This window comes from Chrysemys picta, chromosome 6, assembly GCF_011386835.1.
Source record: "Chrysemys picta bellii isolate R12L10 chromosome 6, ASM1138683v2, whole genome shotgun sequence".
Classification (NCBI taxonomy): domain Eukaryota; kingdom Metazoa; phylum Chordata; order Testudines; family Emydidae; genus Chrysemys; species Chrysemys picta.
Window position 1 is genome coordinate 92,751,222 of NC_088796.1, and position 24,455 is coordinate 92,775,676.

Below are 24,455 nucleotides of genomic sequence, written 5' to 3' on the forward strand. Positions count from 1 at the left end.
GAATACCGTATGGCCCTACACCGGCAGATGGAAGGCTGATATGGCTGCCAGGTGCACCTTGATTGATGAGGGTGCCAGGCCCTGGGCTCTAAGATGAAGGAGGTAGTCCAGAATAAGCTGGATCGGGGCAACCACCAGGGAAACACCCCGCTTGTCTGCCCATCTGGAAAACCGAGACCACTTTGCCAAGTAGGCTCGGTGCGTGGAGGGCCGCCTGCTTTCTAGGAGGACACACTGAACCCCTTCCACGCACGTCCTTTCCTCCCTACCTAACCATTGAGCAGCCATACACTGAGGTGGAGTGCCGCCAGGTTGGGGTGGAGGAGGCGGCCCTAGTCCTGGGAAAGCAGGTCTGGGTGGGACGGCAATGGCCACAGTGAGGCGACCGCCAGGCCCGTGAGGGTCCCGTACCAATGCTGCCTGGGCCATGCCGGGGCAATCAGAAGGACCCGGGCCTTGTCCGTCTTTCTCTTTTCCAGGACCTTGCTGATCAGCGGGAATGGGGGAAAGGCATAGAGAAACTGGCTTGACCAGGACAGGAAGAAGGCATCGGAGATAGTGCCCTATCCCAACCCTCCGCTGGAGCAGAACCGGGGACAGCGACAGTTCTGCCGAGTCGCGAACAGGTCCAGCTGGAGAGTTCCCCACACTTGGAAAAGTCTGTGCACCACCTCTGGGTGGAGAGACCACTCGTGCTGAGAGGAGAAGTCCCTGCTCAAGCAATCCGGGCGCCCGGCAAATGGAAGGCCTGTAGGCAGATGTCGTGGGCTATACAAAATTCCCACAGCCTGAGGATTTCGTGGTAGAGGGCAGAGGATCGGGCCCCACCTTGCCTGTTGAGGTAGAACATTGAGGCTGTGTTGTCCGTGAGGACCCTGACCTCCCGGCCCTCCAGGTGCGAGTGGAAGGCCATGCACGCCAGCCGTACCACCCTGAGCTCCTTGATGTTTATGTGGAGGATCAGATCCTGAGCTGACCACAGACCTTGAGTTTGAACGTTCCCCACGTAGGCCCCCATCCCAGGTCTGACGCGTCGGACACCAGTTCCAGCGACGGGGCCCTGCCCCTGAAAGGGTCTCCTTGGAGCATGTTTCTCAGGGAGGACCACCATGGTAGGGAGGTGATCACTAGCTCGGGCACCGTGAGGACTTTGTCCATTCTGTCCCTGGCCTGGGAGAATTCCGAGGCCAACCAGAGCTGGAGGGAACTCACCCTGAGTCTGGTGTGACAGACCACATACGTGCACACTGATATGTGACCCAAGAGCTGGCTGTTGTCACTGGAAGCCTTGTGACCATGTCGATGAGCCCCTTCAGGGTCTCGAGCCTGTCCGGTGGGAGGGAGGCTCTGGCCGACGAGGCATCCAGGACAGCCCTGATAAACTCTATGCTTTGTACCGGGACTAATGTAGACTTGGTGTTGTTTACCAACATGCCCAAAGTGGTGCACGTGGACAGAAGGAGCGCCACGTGATCCCGCACCTGCGACCGGGAGCTACCCTCAACCGACCAGTCGTCCAGATAGAGGAAGATCAGGACATCCCCCCCGATGCCTGATGTAGGTCGCCACCACCGACATACATTTCGTGAATACCCTGGGGGTAGTGTTCCTGCCCCACCGTGAAACAGAGGAAACGTCTGTGCCCCTCGAATATATGAATGTGGAAGTATGTGTCCTGCAGATCGAGGGCGGCGTACCAGTCCCCGGAATCCAGGGCGGGGATGATGGAGGCCAGGGAGACCATGCAGCACTTGAGCTTCACCATGTACTGGTTCAGACCTCACAGGTCCAAGATAGGCCTGAGCCCCCCTTTGGCCTTTGGGATAAGGAAATAGCGAGAGTAGTACCCCTTGCCTTTGAACTCCCCAGGTACCGCTTCCCCTGCTTCTAGGCCCAGGAGCTGCCCCACCTCCTGCTCGAGCAGAGCCTCATGCAAGAGGTCTCCCAGGAGGGACGGGGGCGGGGGATGGTTGGCCGGGGAGGAAGTAAACTGGAGGGTATAGCCCTGGGAGATGGTGTTGAGGACCCATCGGTCTGAGTTCAGCCGCGACCACTCCGGGAGGAAAGCACACAACCGACTGGAGATGGGAAGCTTTATTGAGGGTGGATCCCAGATGAGAACTGGCAGGGCGCCCTGGGCATCCCATCAAAACCGCCTTTTCCCTGCTTGCTTGCCCTTGGAGGACCCAGGCTGGGGGGCAGGCCAAGACTGCCTCTTATAGTCCCACAACTTCTTATAAACGGTCTCCTATTTTGACTGGGTGGCCTGAGCAGGAGTCTGCTGCGGCTTGAACTTAGGTTTAGCCGAAGCCAGAACATAAGAGACCCAGAGTCCGGAGAGTAATGCGGGAGTCTTTCAGGCCATGCAGCTTTGTATCCGTTTGTTCCGCAAACAGAGCTTTGCCGTCAAACGGGAGGTCCTGCAGGGAGGTCTACGCCTCGCTGGACAGCCCAGAGAGCAGGAGCCATGACGCCCTTCTCATGGACACCATGGAGGCCATGGAACGCGCGGCCATGTCTGCTGCCTCCGAAGCTGCCTGCGGAGTTGCCCTGGCTGCTGCTGTGCCCTCCTCCACCAGTGCTTTGAACTCCTTCCTGTCACGCTCCTGAGGGAGTCCTCGAACTTGGGCAGGGAGCCCCACAAACTGAACTCTCATCGGCCCAGGAGAGCCTGGTGATTCGCCACCCGTAACTAGAAGCTCGAGGATGAATAATTTTTTCCCCCAAATGAGTCCAGCCTCCTTGAATCTTTATTTTTCGGGGTAGAGACTGGTTGGGCCTGCCGTTCCCTATGGTCGACCGACTTGACCACCAGGTAGTTAGGAGCAGGGTGGGTGTATAAGTATTCATGCCCCTCGGCAGGTACAAAATACTTGCGTTCCGCTCTCTTAGAGACGGGGGCCAATGAGGCCGGGGTTTGCCACAGGGGATTTGAAATTTTCACCACCCCTTCGTGGAGAGGCAAGGCCACCCTGCCTGGTGCTGAGGAGGACAGTACATTAAACAGGGAATCTGAGGGCTCCTCCATCTCCTCTGCTTGGAGATGGAGGCTTGATGCCACCCTTTTTAAGAGCTCTTGGTGGGCCCTAAAGTCCTCCTGCAGGACGGAGGGAGGAGGGGCTGTAATCACCTCATCTACGGAGGGTGAAGAGGCCAGCGCGGTACTGTGTGTGTCCAACGGCACTGGAGGGTCCACCACCTGGTCGGTCTCCAGGAACGGTGACGAGGATGTACGTCCCACCGACTCCTTCCTCGGAAGTCTGGAGAGGGAGGCTGATGGTCCTTCTGAGGCTCCAGTCACCGAGCGAGCCCCCACCGGGGGCTATGTCGGGAGCCACGGTGCCCATTGGTACCATTGGGCCGACAATGGGGCCCGGTGCCAATGCACCTGCTGTGGCACTGGCAGAGCCAGCTGTTCGGCTTCGCTGGCCTGGCCCGTAGATGGACGACTATGAAGGGAGGCCGGACTCACATATGACCTGCCACTGTCCCTAGACCAGGAGGAGCAGTGGCGCCGGGAGCGATGCCGACCACGGGACCGCGATCCCGACGTGGAGGACTGGTACCGCCAGTAACAGCTACTCCATGATTGGCTCGGGCAGGCGGACCCGCGAAGGCGAGACGCCAGCGATGGATGCCTGGGGCTGCAGATTTGTCATCCCACTCCAGGACCCTGTGTCATGGCGGGGTCTTGGAGTGGGATGACAAATGGGAAGTACGTCGACGTTTGTGCTGTGACTGGATGCAATAGCCCCTCCGAGACGAGGACCGTTGGCATCGTCTGCCTCAGTCCTGTCAGTGTTTGCTCATCAAGGTGGAGTGCTGCCGAGAGTCTCAGTCAGACGGAACCCAACCAGACAGCGTGGCGGGCGTCGAGGGCGATCCATGTGGACTTTGCCCTGAATGGATGCTGGGTGGTGAACGGTGTCGGGAATGTTCTCTCGACTGAGACGGGTGTGACTGCAGAGATCCCAGCAGCGGCGGCTTGCCTCTGGAGCGTGGGGCCGACATTGGTGGTGCTCGTGGTACCGGCATGGACATAATGTCCCAGGCCGCCTGCAGGGCCTCCAGTGTGGAGGGCATCCGGACATCCGGGGAGGCCTTCTCTGAATGGGCTGGGCTACTCCACCTGACTTGAGTCGGAGGCCTAGAAGCCAGTGGGGATCAAGGACTGCCCAACATGGGTCTAGCCTGTGTCCCGGGTTTACTCTGGTGCCGCGGCGAAGAAGGCCTTTTCCTATCCTTCTTGGCATGCCCTGTGGACAGGGAGCAGTGCTGACTAGTCGATGGTGCCAAAGGGTCACTGTGCACCGGCACCGTGGTGCCTGGTACCGACTCGGAGCGGCGTGCCAGAGCTGGGGTCAGCACTGACTCCATCCGAATAGGCCAGAGCCTGATGTCCCTTTCTCTCTCGGTCCAAGGCTTAAACGATTTGCAAATCTTGCAGCGATCGCTGAGATGGGTTTTCCCCAACAACATAAACAGTCCGCATGCGGATCACTTACTGGCATAGATTGCCTACAAGTGTCGCACAACTTAAAACCTGGGGCACGGGGCATGCCCTGGCCCGGGCGCTCTAGCTAAACTAAACGTACCATATACTGAACGAACAAGCAGTTTTAGGGACGAGCTACAGCAAAGCTGGAGCAGAGCAGTTCTGAAGCACCTTCACTGGTGGCAAGAAGGAACTGAGGGTGGGGGGAGCACGCAGCGCCCCTTATATCGCGCCATGGAGGCGCCACTCCAGGGGTCACTAGGGCGCTCGCCTACAGGTACTGCTAGAGAAAAAATTTCCGGCACCGGTGCACATTGCGAGCACGCACACCTATTGTGGAATACACATGAGCAATCACTCGAAGAAGAACTGGACACCAGCCAGTGTGACAACACATTTCTATCTGAAAATTATATACCTACTATTATCACAAGTAACCTCTAACGTTATTACAACTGAAATAAACTAGTTTTATTCACCGTATTTTTCAGTTTGTGAACTTGACAGCACTTGTGCAAGTTTCACTGTAGATGGTCAGTTGCACATCCTGACTTATGCACTAGCATGTTAGGGTCCCTCTCACATACACTGTTCCCCAAGCCCTGAAAGAGAATATTTACAAGTAACAAAGCAGTAGCGCGGCAGTGGTGTCCAAGTTTGGGTGTGGGAAGGAGTCTTTTTCACTGAGCCCCAGCATGGGATTGAGGAGCCGGGAAGGGTGGTATAGGGTCTTTCCATGAACAGGGCCAAAGAGTAGAGGGATCATAGTGGAGGTGCCAAAAGAACATATCTTCACCCTTCAGACACATGCAAGGGGCACGGGAGCCTTGATGGAGGGCCAAAGGAGCCACCCTCTTCAAATCTCAGGCCTCTGCTTGGGGTCAAGAACAGTGGAAGCCTGGCAAGGGGTTGGTTTTACAATTGATATCTATATATTTGCAAAGGAGAGGTGAAAAAAATCTCTCTAAATGGAAGTTTAGAATTTGCAGAATATGGTACAATGCAGTGAAAATTGCCAGCAGACCCCACAGTTGGAGGATGGACATTTTATTTTATTACCTGTCCCAAGATTTTTAGTGGATTTCATTGTGCGCATTTCACTGAGAATCTCCTTCATGCAAACTGCCCCAGCAGTAGCTTGAGAGCAGTGCTCCGAGTCTGCCTAGCCACTGCTCAGGCTAGGCACAGTGGACCAAGATGATGTCATAAAAGGAGTAGGAATTTATTAACTGATAAGTATCATAGATTCCCATAAAGCGTGTTCAGAAGTGATTTCTCAGTAACCTATAACTAGTTTTAGTTGTTCCCTTCAATCTGTTCCCAATCAAATAAAGGCACTAGTCTTTAATGACAACTATGTTCATGCAGAGTTTCCAACTTGAACTGTAATTTGCCATAGTAGTGTTAAAAAAGGGAGATGGGGGTTGGGAATGTACCTTTCTTACTTCACAGTACTTCAAAAAACAGCAGAAACAAATTTGCTCAAACTTAACTCCACTGACTTCAGTGCAGTTATACAAGCTGAAATTTGACTCTCACACATGTGCACACACAAGCACGGGACAACTCAAATATGACATTTCTGTAACAATGCCAATTTTAAGAAATAATAATATTCGGTGTGTGTGGCTGTGATGGGAGAGAAGAGATGTACCAATTCTTAAAGCAAGAACACCACAAAAAAACAAAAGCTACCTCACACTTCATTTCTTCTTATGCCAACTGGACCCAGACTACATTTCTAGGGAAATGTTGGCTTCATATATTCAAAATTCAACTATACAATATATTGGGGGGGTTGTATTCAAAGGCTTCAAAATAACCTAGAGCACTGCTAGCCTCCTATTACATCTTTAGCAAGCTCCACTGGATAAGAGATCTGTTTTTTAATACTCTGTCAGGGGACCAATAACATTATTAGAATTTTATTATGCATAAAGCCAGAGGGGAGTATTTGTGCACTACTCACATCACTCATCGCTGTAATTAAGATGTTCAAATTCTCAATCCTGCTCCTCTTATTTTGGTTTGGCAGAACGTACAGTGAAGGCAGTTGCCATTGATTCACTTCTGGGATGACACAGTTCATGGCAACTGGAAGCCATTTATATACAAAAGGAATAATAATTAGAGATATTAAATCCTGTATCCACAGTGAAGAACATGGGGCTTAGTGGGTCTGAGTAGCACAAACTTTGAGAACACATACCTGAAAATGCAGGTTGCTTACATGATCCATAACTGTATTGTTGAGTATCTGCCAATATTTTTCTAACAATTTTAAAGTTCAGATTACTCCAAATGGGAAACTATTTTAGATGACAAATACTGCAGTCTGTTACAGTACAGCCTTACTTACATAGAGGATTTGGGAGACATGCAGTTCCCTTTGAAAAAACAGGGTTTCAGATAAGTTGGTAATGGTTAGAAAACCAGAACACATTAGAGATAACTCAATGGACACACATGCTCAACAGATAGCTTAATAGAGGTCGTGCTAGTTGCAACTCAGTCCCTGTGAAGGCATTAGGCAAAACTTGACAGCACTCTCGTCCAAGAGTCTAAAATCTGTATATTTATACAGCCCCTATAACACAACTGTGATGTATTGACTATTGGTTGCCAGTTAATTTAGTGAGGGTGCATGTAATGGGACATGGAAATTATGATAATCCGTGTATTCTCTGGTATCACTTCTCTTCTTTAGCACTGCTCCCTATTGTCTATGTAGTTAAACCAACACTGAAGATGAAAACAGCAGCTCATCTGAGGGAGAATGGGGTGGTTAAAGAGGCAGAGAAAGGGAAAAGCAAGTAAGCTAAAGCAACTGATACCTAGTTGTTTTGTAATTCATCTGAGGCTGGATTCCAGCTTTTCACCCCAAACCCATTAACCAAAGAAAAGACTCTTGGATTATCTTGGGTAGTTGGGTTGCTGCCTGCTCTGGTTAGTTCCTGCTTAAATGCCCTGACTAGGCTTGGATAATGTTAAATAATTTATAAAAAGCAACAGAGGGTCCTGTGGCACCTTTAAGACTAACAGAAGTATTGGGAGCATAAGCTTTCGTGGGTAAGAACCTCACTTCTTCAGATGCAATAATTTATAGACACCTTTAACAGAAGCCAAAGTACAAAACAGGATTTACTGTGTTGACATTTTTCCAGGTTTTTCCTAAAACAAAGAATTCATGCCCACATTTGCCTAAGACTTCCACTAAACACTTTGTGTGTTTTGTGGTTCTTTGATGGGTTATGTAGCAACAACTAAAATAAAAAACAAAAACAAAAATCAAAATGTCGTCACCGGGACCTTGAAACAGGAGATGGTGGGATGCTTCTGTCCCTGTACTCCTTCTCTTGGCAATAACGAATTGTTATTCTATATTCTAGATGTGAGAAGGGTTTTGTACATCTATCTCAAAAAATCCTATAGGTCCTGATAATTTCTTATGCCTCAACAGGAACCCAAAGGGAGGGATACACCTATATTGCTAGGTGGGTACAGGGCCCCGGCCCATATTACCAGAGCAACAGTTATATCATGGGCAGAAAGGAGATGAACATCCCCACTGGATATTTGCATGGTAACAAGCTCAGTCTCCCTGTTTACTGTGCAAATCTCTCAAGATACCTTTGTGAAGAAGGCTCTGTATGCTGCACTCAAGTGAGTTGTTCTACCACCCTCCAAAGTGCCTCTCAGGGCCTGCTGTGTTAAGTCTAGGGTAAGTTTTGCTTCGAGACATCCTAGATACTGACTTTAAGAAGGTGTATAATAAGCGAAAGGGGAATTTATCACAGATTTAATTTCTCCTAGTCCTTACCAAATCATCTCAGACATCCACCTGAGTAAGGAGGCTGCAAATCACACAATTGCTCCTCACCTGTAGGTTTTCCATTCCTTCCAACCCTCACTTAACCTGCCCTTTTGACTGTCTAGCTTTTAGGACATTTGAACAAGCAGGCAAACATCATAGGTGTTGGTTCCGAAACAAAGTAGGGGGGAAAAAAAGGTATGCTGCCTTCAATTTCATTTAACAAAAAAAAAGGACTATGGCAGAGCAAACAAACAAACAAACAACCCCAGAAAACCCAATTATAACCAAATCCTAAAATAAACGCCCCAAAGAAAAGGAAGGGTGTGTACCAAGTGATGAAAAGAGAAGTTGATGACACTGCAAACGATGGAGAGCAGCTTAAAAAAACCCCTGATATTTAAATAGCATTTGATAGTGTCTCTTTATTACTGTGGTACAGGCATTATACACTGCAACAGGCTATTATCCAGCTTAAAGAATTGTATTTATTTCCAATTAAGCTCTGCTAACAGCTAAACCTCTTCCCACAAATAGAAAGGTTGGGGAATGCATTTCCTGCAAGAATGGACATCTGAAAGTAGAAAATTATGAAGAGGGCATTTGGTTTGAAGCATAGCAGGCCAAAGGGCACCATTAAGTATTTACAATAGGTGAAGTAAGGGAAGTGACATAAGAAATTACAGGTGCGTGCATGGTATAATTTGTGTTAGTATTTCCATTCTATAATCCTCTCACAAAACAGGTTTATAGAACTCAGCCATAAAAAGAGTTCTAGGCTAGAAACTGGAATTAGCTGGCCAGTTATTAGTCCATGTGTTATTTAAAAAATAAATCACTTTTATAAAATATCACCCACTCCTTCAAGGAATTATTGCACTGTGAAGCCTGGAAGAGAATAATGATATCATTTGAAGTAAACATACTAACTTCTATTCACAATGCCAACCACAGGTTAATATTTCCTTTCTCCAAATCTGGTAGGTACATATACAGAGGTTGGGAATCAGGGAAGGAATCTCAGAAGCCAATTAATGTAGAGAGCAATAGCTGAAATGGAAAGTATTCTCAGGAAGTCACAGGTTTATTCTCTCAGTGCATATGCTTGACTGTCACTAAATATACTAAGGAAAGATGTATGTGTGGATAAGGTAGAAAACTGACCCTCCCCCCCTTCACTGCCCCACCCCTGTGTAATGCATTACTGGAACACCTAGTCTTGGCTTGTTCAATGACATTAATAATACTGAAAAGCCAAACATCACCATCACCTTCATTCTGCCTTAATAACCTAAAACATTTTTCAACCACTTGAAAGTATTGTTTTAAAAAAAGGTATGAACTACCAGTAAAGATGAACAGCTGAAAGAGAATAATAAAAATCCTGAAATTGAGTTCTAGGGAAGTGCCAGCCACGTGTACAATGGAAGGACTATTGAAGTAGTTATTACTTAAATACTGAAATTTGTCCAAGTTCAGCCTGTGGCCTCATCCTGATGACTATAGCTGAGGAGCTCTCTGAACCATGGAATAAGAAAGGGCTCATACACCATAAAAACAGCTTTGCGGTCCCGGTAAATGGAGGTACTTCCAAACTCTCCAACTATTTAAGCTGCAATCCTGAATCATAGGCACTGGGAATCAGAGAAGGGGGAAACTGAGAAACTGAATGGCAGGTGGAGCAGTCGATTAGCTGGCTTGGAGTTAGGAGCTGAAGCTGAGTGCTGGCCCACAGGGATTGTGAATGACAAGAAGAGAAGGAGAAGGATCAGAGAACGGACTGAGTCTGTGCAAACCAAAAATTTTTGCACTGAAGGAAATAGCACTACAGATTTAAAACTGACAATTCTTTTCTCTCTCTTTATAAGAGCCATGTGAAAAAAATGTAGTTAGAATGTCCATTTCAAAACCACTCCTGGAAAGCTCTACACCAAGTAGAGCTTTCCAGGAGTGCTTTCTTTTTGGGATGGAACTTTTCAACTCCCAGTGTTGAGGATTTATCACTTGTCAAATTTATTCAGAGGCATAAGTAAGCTGATTTTGTTTTTCACATTTTAAATGAATGACACTCTTATTAGCAGTTATCAGTTTATAATACAGTATATTAACATCCTAAAAGCAACCAAAAAGCCAGGGCCAGAAGGTGAGGTAAAGAGACAAATTTATTTTGACCCCTGCAGATGGAGTTTGGGTGTGTAAACACTATTTGCCCAAATGGATTTGTGCATGCAAATGTTAAGATTTGTGTGCTGATGGAGAAGAACTGAACATTCAGAAATGGAAGCCAGGGTCTGTGAAATAAGGTTTTTCATTCCAGGCTTCTCTTCTCCCCCTACCTAGAATGGGGATGGCACTACTCACTTACCCTAAATCCTCTGCAAGGTGGAGGCGCAGTAAAAAGCACCAGGCAGTGGGGGACAGCAAACATGATTCCCGTATCCTAGCTCTGGGGTGTCTGACAGAGGCTGGGGGAACCCAACCCATCAGACTGACAAAAGCAGTGCTTAATTTGTAATGAAAGAGGTGCCAGGGCTTAAGCAATTTTTTTACATTCATAACTGATGCTGCAAGCCCAGGGGTGCCAGGGCTATGAACTGTCAAACTTAGAAGTGCCAGGACTCAGCCCTCGCACAAATTGAGCCCTGGACAAAAGAAAGTATGGGTTAGTGGGAGGAGTAGGAACAGGCCTATAGGCAACATTTATTTTGAAGTCTCACTATTTGGAAGACAGTAACCCTTCATTGTTCACACTGAGGCCATGAGGAAAGGGGAGAGAGTAAGGAGCTGGTCAACCATTCATGTAGGGCTTCCTTCACCTTGTACAACAGATTATGCATGCAGTATGTGGATATGTGCACAGTGTGGTTTCCTGTTAGATGATGCTCCAGCATTAGTTCTTCTCCACCTCTCCCTGTCTTAAGTGTTTTCTCCCAAAGGCAAGAAATACTCAAGCCCAAGAAAATCTAATGAAGTTAATATTAAAACCAGCTACCCAATTGGCCCATCCCCCATAGAAACCAATGCTTTCCTTTAGAAAGCAAAACAAACCATAAATGTCCACCTTGGGGGAGGGGAAGAGAGAGAGAGAGAGAGGGTATGAAGACAAAATCAGAAAGAGGAACACACTTTTCTGACAAGTTGGTTAAATAAGTCCATAACACCACACCTTATCTTAAAAGCTGCTGCCACAGAACTAAATAAAAACAGCGCACAATGCTACTACACAATCCTGTGACCACTTCCACCCATTTTCACATTTCAACAAATAGCTCAAAATAGTTGATGGGAACAGCCAATTATTCTTTAATACTTGGGAGACTACTCATTCTCCCCGTTATGGTTCTGACCCAATGTTTCTCCTTATACATAGAGTTCTGTTGCAGGTTCAGACAAATTCTTCTGAGCTAAAACTGCCAAAGGTAATACAGCATGTCAAACTAGACACGTAATTTTTTGTTTTTTTATGAGAATAGTTATCCACTGGAAAACAAGCTGAGACTGTACTGTAATCTTAATAACCTTAAAACTATGTCAGATTGTTACCCAAGCAGAACTATACGCGATGCCCCAAAAATTCAGTTCATTTAATTTATCACAACATTGCAGCCCAGATGTTTCCAAAAATATTCATTTACTATATTGGCATTATAATATACTGAAAATGGACTTCTTGGATAAGAAATGGACTTCTTCAATCTCCTAGTACTTTATCTGGCTTTTCTCTCTCTCTATATATATATTCAGTGATGAATGATTATGAAACAGTGGGAGAGTCACTGGATAACTTAACGGCACGTTGCCAAACATTCTAAAAAACCACTTACCTACCTGTACTGTAACTGCTGTTCTTTGAAATGTGGGGGCTGATGTGTATTGCACTCAGGTGTGCATACACCCAGCACACTGAAGCTGGAGATCTTTGCTCAGCAGTATCCATGAGGAGGTGCTCATGCCCTTCTGGGCTGTAGTCCCTCCCACTGTCATTTAAGGGCAGTGCTGCCCCATCCCACCTCAGCTCCTTCAGAACAATGTCAAGAGTTGAGACCCTGATGCAGAGGGGATGGATGGTGGGTCATGGAATATACATTTGCACTCACATCTCAAAGAACAATAGTTACAGTACAACCAGGTAACAGTTTGATTCTTTGAGTGGTTACAGACATGTACTCCACTCAGGTGATTCACAAGCTGTACTGGTAAAAGGTGGGGTTCAGAATCTACTTAAAGAATGGCAAAACTGCCTTTCCAAAGTTTGCATCTGATTTAGACACAGCTGTAACAGCTTAGTGGCATAGGAAGGACAGAAAACAGGTTGCCAAGGGCTCAAACAGAGGTCCCACAAGGGCAGCCAGCACAGTATAGAGATCCCACAAAAGAACTGCCTCTTTCACTGGTGAAAAGAGACAAATGAATCCTCTGAGAAATCTCACTATCATAGAGTTGGAGAAAGGTGACTTCGCTTGGATTGGAGGATGGAACGCTAACATCACTGTTATGTGGACCCTCACTGAGCTGAAAGACAGACCAGAGGAGTGAAGATGTAACAGGTACTCCAAAATGTCCTGAATGCGGGCTAGCATTGGTTTTGTGCATTTGGCCTGTTAAACCCAGGGTTTTGAGTTCAATCCTTGAGGGGACCACTTAGGGATCTGGGGTATTTGATCCTGCTAGTGAAGGCAAGGGGCTGAACTCGATGACCTTTCAAGGTCCTTTCCAGTTCTATGAGATAGGTAATTCCCCTGGCTACTAACCAAACTGAAAACCATTCCCTCTTGGCAAAATAGATAGTCCTAGTGGAGGGCTTTCTAGTCCTAGTGGAGGGCTTTCTATTATTTAGTAGTACTTGTCAAACAGCTTCTGAACACCATTTCTCCTTATCTACTCATGCAGCATCCACGCCGTGAGATACAGACTGCTCAGAACTGGATACCAAATCTGCCTGTGGTGCTGAATCAGTAGATCAGGATAAAGAGGAAGATATGGGAGGTCAAACAGATAGACTGAGAAGGCTGGAGAGCCAACATTGTCTTGGTTAAGCTGGTGCAATGAGAATCAGTTTGTCATGATCCAGCTTCAGTTTGAGAATAACTTGAGGAAAAGAGTGGAAGGGGGGAGGGAGGAAGGCATAGATCAGTGTCAATCCCCAATTCAGATAGAAGGCATTGGTTAAGGAGCCTGGACGGAGACCTGCTCGAGAGCAAAACTGATGGCACTTCTTGTTGTCTTTCGTTACTAACAGGACAATAACCAGAATGCCCATTCTCCAAAAATGGAGCTCAGCACACTGCTCTTCAGAAACCACTTGTAATTCTGTGAGAAATTCTTGCTGAAGTTATTCACAGCAGGACCCCCACCCCCGCCAAGTGAGCAGCTGTGGGAATGTTGTTCTTTCTGATGCAGTACTGCCAAAATTTTATTGCCTCCTGACAACACTGGTTGAAGCGGGCTCCTCCCCACTTGTTCACACAATACATTGAAGTGATACGGTTGGCAAATACATGAACCACTGTGCCCATGATCTATGCTCAAAAAGCCCTGCATGCATTTAAATGGCTCAGAGCTCCCGGACATTGATATGAAGGGAAGCTTCTTGTTCTGTCCCCAGATGTGCTCCTCAACATATTGTGAAGACATCAGTAAGTACAGTTCTGATCTGAACCAGTCATTGTGATTCAAAGCAGAAAGAACAGCAGCTAGGGTAATGACCTGGAATACCATATTTCTGATGTGCTTGTTGAGACCTTGATGATTGAGGCCTCACACTTCCTTTCGATTCGTGGGGCTCGAGAAATACTGTGAGTAGAATCTGTTTTCTCGATGCTGCAGGGGAACATCCTCTACAGCTCCCAAAGCCTGCAGAGTCTGGTCCTGCAGGAGAAGCGGTGACTTGTGAGAGAGGTCCCTGAGAAGGGACAGAGTAGGATGGTGGAAAGGAGAGATGGACAGAAATTGAATGGCATAACCTGATCCCACAGTGCTTAGGACCCACTTGTCTGTGCTTATCATTTTCCAAGCACTGTGGAAGTGAGACAGCTAGTCCCCAAAAGGTGGAGATATAGCCAGGATGTTCACAAGTGGAATGCTGCTCTCGATCTGCCCCTCAAACTGGCTGCTTAGCCAAAGGACAGGCAGGTTGTTTAAAATTGGACCTAGAAGGCCTTCCCTTCTGTGACTTATGTTCCTTCCTGGGGAAGTCTTGCTGCCTAGGAGGCTAGGATGACTGCCAAAAGTACTGTGGGAGTGGTACTGTTGCTGATCTCCAAAAGAGATGTCATTCAGGGTTGAAGTGTAACCCCCCAATGAAGTTCTAGTGGCCCAGCAGTCCTTAAATGAGTGTAATATCTCATCAACTGTCAGAAAATAAAAACTGACCATTAAACGGTAAATCCTTTATAATCCACTGGACTTCAGGAGCTATGTCAGAGTTCTGCAACTATGAGGCTCTTACTGTACTAGTAGAGGCCATAATGCTGGAAGATGAGTCCATCATATTCAGTGCTGATTGCAATGACATCTTAGCCACAAGATGGCCTTCCCCAATGAATGCCTTAAACTCTTCCTTGAAGGATTTAAGCAAGTTATCAACAAATTTGTACATATCCTCCCAATTTACAAAATCATATTTAGATAACAGAACCTGCTGATTCGCAATAAGCATTTGTAATGACGAAGCTGAATACATTTTTCTCTCCATCAAATCCAGCCTCTTAGACTCTTTGTCCTTAGGAATGGACTTGTGACTTCCCTGACAATCTTTCATTTGTTACTGTTACCATGGGAGAGTTTGGGGCTGGAGGTGAGTAGAAGCTCTCAAAACCCTACATTGGGACATAATACCGTTTATCATTATGTTTTGCTGTGAGTGGTAAGGAAGCTGGGTTATGCCACAAAGTCTTTGTAGGTTCCAAAGGTGCTTCATTTATAGGGAAAGTTACTCTCCCAGAAGCAGAGTACTGGAGAATGTCTACCAATTTATTCTCTCTCACAAACATGGCCTGAATGCCCAAGGCTGAGGCCAAGCACTTCTGCATGGTCCAAATCCTCAGCCCAGTCCTGATCAAGGAACATTCCAGTGGTTCCAAGGAGGCCAGTGAGAATATGGATATGGCATTATGGCCCATAAGCACTGGGCCAAGAGACTCTATCCCTACTGGGGGAGCAGTGATCTCTGTACTGGTGGTGATACCCAGGATGTCTCAATGACTGAAGAGCAGTCCCTCAAAACCGATGGAGGGGGAAGATGTCCCCAAGCCTGACAAACCTTCCAAGTTGTCCAGTGGCAATGAAGCTGCCACGACAGAAGGAGCAAACAAATGTCCAGACTCATCGAAAAGTCAATAGGCAGGTTGCATTGGTGCCCAGGTGACATCCTGAGTACTGGAAGGGGCATCACACTCCCATTTGGCACCAGAACAGACCTCTGCATCAAAGCTGGTGCTGGTACTAATCCCACAGATGTGGTCTGCACCAAAATCATCGTTGGTACCAAAGATATTACCTGTGCAGATGTAGGAGGAGGAGGCGGCTGTCTTCAATTCTGCACTCAAAGTTTAGACAGTGTGAAAGATGGTGCGTATGACAGAGAATTCTGTGACCAGTCCAGGAGGCACCAAAGACTCAGCAGAAAAGCTACAGCTGCTGAATGCTCCTGAATTATTGGAGAATCAGGAACAGAGAGGCAGAGCAAGTCCCACGATGCCCAGCATGCCAATGGTGTGGAAACACCTGAGCACACTAATGTTGTCAGTACCGGATTCAATGGACATCCCACAAATGGTACCAAAGTTGCTGGTATGGTGTCCAACTGATCCCCATATTGAAACCAGAGAGTGGTTAGACAGCCCAAATCACAAGGTTATGGGATATTCTGGGATGGGTTTCTCTCAGTCTTTCCTGTTGAAGCTGTTCCACTGCAGATAAATAATTAAAGAATCATTGGACTTGAACTTTTGTGTTCTATAACTGAGGGGACTGCCCCAACAACTACGCTAGAGAGTCATTCTCTAGCCCACTATTTAATACAAAAAGTGGAAGGGATTCAACACGAGAGATTCACTCAAGAATATCTCATAGCCCTGTGAGGTAAGAGATGTGAATTCAAATCCCTGCTACATTTCAGGCAGAGGAGGGACCGAAGCTAGGTTTCCCACACACTGGGTGAGTATGCTAGTCACTGGGCTAAAGGTTATAAGTGCAGTGGTAGGATTTCCTTTATTTTTTCTGAGAAAGGGCTTACACACTTAGCTCCAGAAGAGGATTCATGGCTGTGAATCCCAAGTGGAGATACGCCCCTAACTCCCTTTGAAGAGCGGGGTTTAGCTCATAACCCTCTCCTCAGCATTTCCTATTGGCTAGTGTAGGTAGCTCCCTGCTCAACATGCTGGTTTTTGTGTATCCAATTCCTAGGCGCCTAACTCTCCCCAGGCACTGAACAGAGTGGCTGAGTGCCTAGCTCAGGGCTGTCGATTCCATTAGGCAGCAGGGCGCCAAAATACTAGGCATTGCAACAGTGAGTTGTGAATCTAGCCCTTTTAAATGAGTTTGATAGTGATTTGCTATAGTGTAAGTTAAATTATAAATTTAGGATAAATTGATACAAAGCATTCAAATCGAAATGAGAGCATCTACACAAGACGGCTGCACTGATTTAACCAAATCGCAAAACCTTTGGTTAAAAGCTGGTACAACTTCCTCATATAGACACCGTCTAACACACCGTTTCTTTAAGCAATATAGCAAGATCGCTGGTTTTCCGATTCTCAGCCGAAGCCAGACAAAGGAAACAGGAAAAAAAACACTTCCGCTTTGCCTCTTTCTGCCTTTCTGTGCCTTCTATTCATATCGCTGCTCGTACTACTCTTTGTTAACCTCTTCTTCCCATTTTAGCATGCAGTTTATATTAAAAAGCTGTTTCTATTATAAATGTTTGTAATTTCACTGTAAAAACACTATATAAAATAAAACAACAACAAATACAAATCTGGAGTCTGTAGGCAAAGCTAGTTTGAAAATCCAAATAAAAAGTGATTCTTATCTTAGGAGGAGGTTTCGTGTGAAATATCAGGAGCTTTAGTTATTTGAGGAAGTTAAGAGAGGTGGCATAGCTTCAACCTCACTGATGGTGGGTTATAGTGCCATATAATATTTCTATAGCATATTCTTTGTCAGTTCAGATGCTCCTCATTCCGTCCCTAAAGACGCTGGAGAATAGTTTTAAGTGCCAACATGAGAACTTGTACTAATAAAACAGTAGCCACGTGTTGGAAAGATTTATAGCTAAATCATTAAGGTAAGAGGCTCCACTAGGCTAAAGCAATAGTCTGAGCCATCAGGAAGACTCTTCTTTAGAGCCCGTGGCTTCGGGTAGGAGTCAGGAAGTTAGGGCTGAAGAGATCAACAGAAATTAAGAGAAGGGAGAAGGTCAGGGATGCAAATGGAGTCTAGAAAATGAAAATATTTTGTATCTGGCTTGTGCTATTTGATTATTAAACAAACAAACAAACCAAACCCTGAGGTTTTGTTGGGATTATCTATACCTGGTTAATGGAGCGCATTGTACGAAGAAATACTTCTCTTGTACAGGGCAGTGGAATTTCCAAACAAAGAGGTTATATGCCTCTCTTGTAAATTAAAATCCATTAAAATCCTAGAAATGGTTTGTCAGCAACCCAAAAAGACTGGGAAACAACAAAGAACCAATCTACAAAATTGAGAGCTCACCTGTCCTTGTAGTTTATCACAGTATCGATAATGGCGTTCATCTGTTTTGTTAGTTTAGGTGGGTTGGGTGACAATTTTTCTGCAGGAGGTCTGCCTCTTCTCTTCTTTGCCTTTTCTCCGTCTTCTTTCCCAGAATCCTTATCCACATTTCTTCGTCTCTTTCGTTTTTTAAGCCGGACTTCCTCTTCCATTTCTTCCAAATTGCCGTCTTCGATTGCCTGTCAATCATGGAGTCAGAAAAATTATATTTTTAAAAAACCAAAGATGCAAAGAAAAAAAAAATCACATTTTAAAAGACCAGCCAGATGTAGACAACTCAACACAATAAGTCTATTTATAAACAAGAGGTCAAGAGAAAAATCAGTGAGTGGCAATCAGTAAGACATTAAACTTAAAGTAATTATAAAAACACCTTCACCACAGATGGACTCATATTAAACTGAACCCTCAGTTCCACCTTGCAAGTTACAAGTCCATATCTCTGAGGGCCTGTGGCAGTACACTGCAAGACATGCATTAATTTCTTCATTGTAGTAACAGTTATGTGCTAAAAAAGATTTTAATGTGAGTGTTTGCAGACAGGACAGTCCACATTAGGTATCAATGTAGGAAAGTAACACTTTTTCCTATACATTCTTTTTAAGTAGGAGCACACTAGATTCAGCCTTCTCTTCCAAAAGAGTTTTCAAATTAATTTACAAATCACTTAAGAGTTAAAACCATCTCTAAAATATTGTGCAATTTTCATTCAATATAACAACAAGTGAAGAGGCAGAAGCAGTGACAATATGATGTTTTATAGTAAAGAGCACTTGTATCATGGCATGGAAAAAGAAAAACAAAAGCACAATCACAAACAATAAACACTAGTTTCAATTACCTGCAAACGTGTGCTTTTAACCAGAGCCAGCAGCACTATGCAGAGAGATAATAAAGTGTCTACAAAAACAAACCAGGTACAAAGAGAACCTGCTCATATACTGACAGATCCATGTGACAAAACAAGAAGCTGAACTTTTTTTTGCTTTTGAAAAAATCTCAACCCCCCCTCAGAAAACAAACCCCCAATGGAGAGGGGGAGCGGGAGAAAACTCCAAAATACCTAAACACAAACTGATTATAAGAAAACTGAAATTAATAAGGTAGTATAAAAAGAGACTACAAAAAATATTCAAAATCTTAAAATTAGGCTTTAGGCTTAATGCTCTCTCAGAATATAACTGATGTTGATATTTGTCTCTCTTGCCTCTCAATATTGCCTTGAGTACATGCAAATGCTAATCAATCCTTTCTTGTAGCTGAAAGAGCTCTAATCATAAGGCAATTACCTTCATTTTTCCACAGCACCAAACATGGCTAATATTTATGATCATGTGAGTATAACAATCAATATAAAAAGAGTGATTACAGCCCAGACATAATTTCTTTCACTTGTGTACAATGTCTCTTGAAAAACGTTTTGTGAACAAAACCTGGTGCACAACACAAAACAACCTGGCATGTTAAAAACGCCAGTGGGATTTCAAAATCTGTTTCCTATGCATCCTCCGATGTGCAAATCCATAGAACAAACATGAACACAGAATCCTGAGGGACAGCCTGAAACTAGGCCTTAATAATCAAAAGACAATTTCCATCATGCTTCCACAGCGTTCAGATAACCATTATGAAGGAGGCTTGATCTGATGAGTTAGGAAGAAAAAGGAAGGAAAAAAAATCTGCACACAAATTCATTAATATTCATTTGGCTAAAGCAGGACACCCACTATATACCACTGCAGCTAGCGAAGATTACGAAAAGGAAATTTCTACGTAAATCTTGGAAGCTAGAAAATGCTAATAATAAATACAGCATGCAAGGCTGTCAACAGTTAATGTTACTGCTCTCCTTAAGCACTCAGTTGCACACAGAAATACGGAGAACACCGGCTTTTGATGTGTTACACACCTACACATGCCTGTGATGTAGTTCTACTGAATCTTCAAGACGGCAATGAAAAAGGATATTTACCTTACCACTATCAGCAGGCCGGCTATCGGAAATCACAGTTAGTGGGGATAAAATTAACAAGCCAGCAAAGCAGCGAGCTGCTAGTCTCTTCATCAGCTGATCAGGAAAAAAAAGAGAGCTGGGGAAAGGCTATGTTTTCATATACAAGTAATTTTATTTTACTGAAAATTTAATACTGAAAGAATTGTGGATACTCAAATCTGCTGTTTCATTCTACCTACTACAAGGCCCGAAGCCTTCTTCCTTCAGCCTGCTTTAATATTGACAACTACTTATCATATTTTCTCTTATTATTCCTGGCATCCAAATAGATTTTTAACTGGGCAGTTATTGATTCTTGTAATAATTAAAATGCTAACCACAAAACTGAACAATTTCACATATAATTTAAAAAGTGTGCATTTTAAAACTGTACTTATTACACAATGCAATTTTATTATTCTCATATGAACAGATAGGTTCAGGTTATTGAGACAGATTACTATGAAAACTACTCTGACTTTAAAAAAAATAAAGAGGTAAATATTCTAATTTAATTTGCTTTAGAAAATGGATATTTGTTAAAAATGAATATTTTGCTTCTAAAACAGGACTTTGCTTGCCAATCCTTCCCCCCCCCTTAAAACCCCTGAAACAAAAGCACTACCTCCATCCCAGAACCTCCACATACCTTACTTACATTTGCGCCTTTAATTGTTGCTCAGGGTATCTACTGTTACTTTTTAGGGGCTGATATAAAGTGTAATGGTAAAAAGAACATTTCAGTACATTTAAAGATACATTTTCAATCTCATCAAAACCAAAAAATAAAAACACAAATAAGCAAGCTGACATTTCCTCTTATGCTTTGTAAATCTGATTAGCAGACAAATGACAGCGAATTAATTGCCAGTACAGCACAAGTCTGCAAATTAATATTAAAAAAATGTACTTCAGTACTAATGTATAGGAAGCTGTTATTAAAATTAGCTCTCAAAATCATGTGCAAAGACATGTAAATTCAGACACTCTTTTCCTTAATTTAAAGCTGTAGTGCAGGCACCAGGAAACCAGTGTTACACTAATAAGTCAAATACTGTAGCTAATGTACAAGTGACAGCTAACTTTAACAATAATTTACAAATGGTAAATTAATATCTTGGATTATAAAGTAAAATTCAAAGCTAAAATTATGATTTATGCTGCCCAAAAAGTTGAATACAACTACATGTAAGTAAAATATCAGAGATATTTATAATCTTTTAAAATATATATTATATATGAATGATGATAGATTGATTAAACCAGTGCAGCTGACTGAGTTCTGTGCTAGAAAACCTTACTACTCAGGGCTAGAGTGCCAGACCAAACAGAATGCCCTTCCAAACCTTTACCAACACGGTAATGAAACAAATCCCAGAAGCAAATCCCCAGTTTCTGACTGATGACGTGTTGCGCAAGAGTGCAAGACACAGCACAAAGATATCTCCCATGCTCAACTGCCTCTGGATTACTGAGGTAAGTAGAAAGGGAGTCAGGAAAATAGTGTACAAATAAGAGTTTAACACTTTCCCTGCCTAAAGAAAACGAGATGTGTGACTACAATTAAGCTTGGACCCTATTATATTAAAAGAAAGCTGCACCAAGCTCATACAGAGCCCAACTCTGCAAAGAGCTGAGCACCTCCTGAAAGGCACAGAGTGCCCTCGATTCTCAGTGAAGCCAACAGAAATTGTGAGGACCTCAGCAGCTGGGCTCATACTGAGGAAAAACCTTTCACTGGTAATAACCATGTATTTATTACAGCAGGCAGTGCATTTCTGCAAGAAACCTTTCCTTGCTTGGAAGCCAAGACCCTGAGACTGCTCAGGCACCAGAATTCTAAGGAGATATGATGATATAGATATTGAAAATGGATGAAAGGGAAAAAACTTAAAATTGTCCTTTATGGAAAAAGTTTGGCCAGATACATCTTACAGTGTTTTCTAAAGGCAACCAGACAGAAGTGAGTAATAGACAAGTGAGCCTGCCACCAAAATGGCCTGCCCAATACTGTTTGAAATTACATTTCTCTGATTAAGAAGGGCATTTTAAATCTCCTCTTGGTGGAAACAGCATACAAGCAAAATATAGAAGGTCAAACCAGTTTACATTTTGTTTCATCCCTTTGGACAATATGCACATTATGGATGTATCCTCAACATTCACTTAGTTGAGAGTCTGGAAAATTGGAATATGTGAAATGTGCTGAGAAAAATGGGCACACACTTTCACTTAAGAATTATGGCACCAACAGCTTGTAACATATATAGTCCTGACCCCTTCCTCAGGTCACTCCCATAATATTCAAGGGAATCCTGCTACAACAAGATGCACCTATCAGGCAAAATTAGAGTTTAAAAAACAAAAACCCACCATGGGGAGACTATCAAAGATATTACATTAAACAAATTAAAAAGCTGGGTAATGACATACAATAAAATACTAAATACTTTGTATTTACATAGCACCATTCATGAAAGGCTCTCAAAGCACCATACAAATTCATTAAAATTTAGAGCAATAATTTTAGGTAGTGGTTAGACTAATATTATGTCAAGCACAGATCCAGTAACTTGACTGAGATCCCACAGTGAATCAAAGGCAGAGTTGAGTATAAAACTCAGTAGCTTGACTTCCAATCCCTTTCTGTCATCATTAAAAGTCACTACCTCATAAGAGATTTGTCATGGACCAAGATATATAGTAACTTCCTTTGTTCTGAGATCACCATTAGGCACAGTTACTAGAAAATTAAGTGGCACAAAAAACCATGACCCTAACCCAGTGGTTCCCAAACTTTAACAGCCCGCGAACCCCTTTCACTAAATTGTGAAATCTCGTGAACCCCCTCCTAAAAATGAATATTTTCAGGGATTTAAGTTTAAAGTTCCTCAGTGTGATGGATGCCCCAACTGCCCACCCTGCTCTTCCTGGGACTCAAGCTGGGGTTCGGGCTGCCGGCTCCCCCACTGATGGGGGCGGAGCTTGGGCTGCCAGCCCCAACTGCCCAGCCCCGCTCTCCCTGGGGCTCGGGCTGCCAGCCCCACGCAGAGCGCTGGGGTTTGGGCTGCCGGCTCCCCTGCTGACCGCCAGGACTCGGGCTGCCAGCCCCAACTGCCCGGCCCTGCTCTCCCTGGGGCTCGGGGTGTCTGCCCTGCAACCGGCTCCCACCTGCTGTCTCCAATGCCCAGGGTCCTCTGTCCGCCGTTAGTGAAATTTTTCTGGTGAACCCCCTGTAACGTTCTGCGAACCCCCAGGGATTCACGAACCCCAGTTTGGGAACCACTGCCCTAACCTGAAATGGTGGGAATCTGCAAATGTCTACTTCAGTCATGGCTTAGTACCACTGTGATAAGACTCCTTGATAATGCTGAACACACTGATCATCAGGCAGCCTTTTTGGGATTACATGAGAAAACTGCAGGGAACAAGTATCTCTTCTAATGTCCCACTTTCAATCTCCCTTCAAGGAATACTGATATAGTTGGCTCATTTACCTCCAGACATCAGTGCCTGTCATCTCTAACAGCCACATAAAGAAATCCTGCTGCTATGCTAGAACATTAGTTGTCCAGTTAAATATTTTCACTGAAGGTGCCAAGTATCAGAGGGGTAGCCATGCTAGTCTGTATCCACAAAAACAATGAGGAGTCCGGTGGCACCTTAAAGACTAAGATTAATTTGGGCATAAGCTTTTGAAGGTAAAAAAAAAAAAAAAACGGACTCCTCGTTGTTTTACTGAAGATGTACCAAAGGACAAGCAAAACATAAAAACTTCAGGTCCTCAGGCCAAAAACAAAAATCTAGCCTGGAAGCACGGGGAAACCCTTCCTTCCAAATATCGATATGCCAATGATTGACTGGTCCTAGAGATTCCTCTTCTGCTGTGGTCTTAAGGTGCTGCTTATGGCATTGTTTTTGTTTTCCTCCCACCCCACTAAAAGCTTCTTTTCTCATTTGTTTGTGGGTGGTTTTGGTAAGCAATAGTCCCAACAACCTCTATGATGCCAGGAAGTAAGCTGGAGTACTAAAGAGGACTCTCTGATCCAAGGTAAACCATTGCTGGCCAGGACACAGACCCTTCTCTTGGGGCGTGTGCATTGTCAGTCAAGTATCTAGAGAAACTCTTCATAGAACACTATTTTTTAAATAAAGCCTAAAAATTAAAACTTTTCAGAGGCCCATCAGAAATTTGATATGATCCTATGCGTCAATCAATAAGAAATTCTAGGGTTTTGAATTGGGACTTGGGAAAACTGAAGACGTCACTGTTCAACAAAAAAAGTGGGCTATTAATGAAGAAATATCCCACTTGAAACCCTTCACTGGCTTCCCCTGTTTTTCCTTATTAAGTTTTCTAATTTATAATATTTTAAAACACAATAAAAAGGGTATAC

General features: G+C 44.4%; 1 protein-coding gene across 23 annotated transcripts in view; it reads right to left on the reverse strand.

The window, feature by feature from the left end:
- SMARCA2 (SWI/SNF related, matrix associated, actin dependent regulator of chromatin, subfamily a, member 2) overlaps positions 1–24,455 on the reverse strand; it is a 176,926-nt gene that overhangs the window by 22,993 nt on the left and 129,478 nt on the right. For 22 of the 23 annotated variants that reach the window (XM_005296768.5, XM_005296771.5, XM_005296765.5 and 19 more), the window contains one exon: positions 18,027–18,244. In XM_005296768.5, the coding sequence (XP_005296825.1) occupies positions 18,027–18,244 (218 nt within the window). Of the gene's footprint in view, positions 1–18,026; positions 18,245–20,037; positions 20,177–24,455 lie in introns of those variants that run through there. The other variant, XM_008166000.4, reaches the window with a different exon arrangement.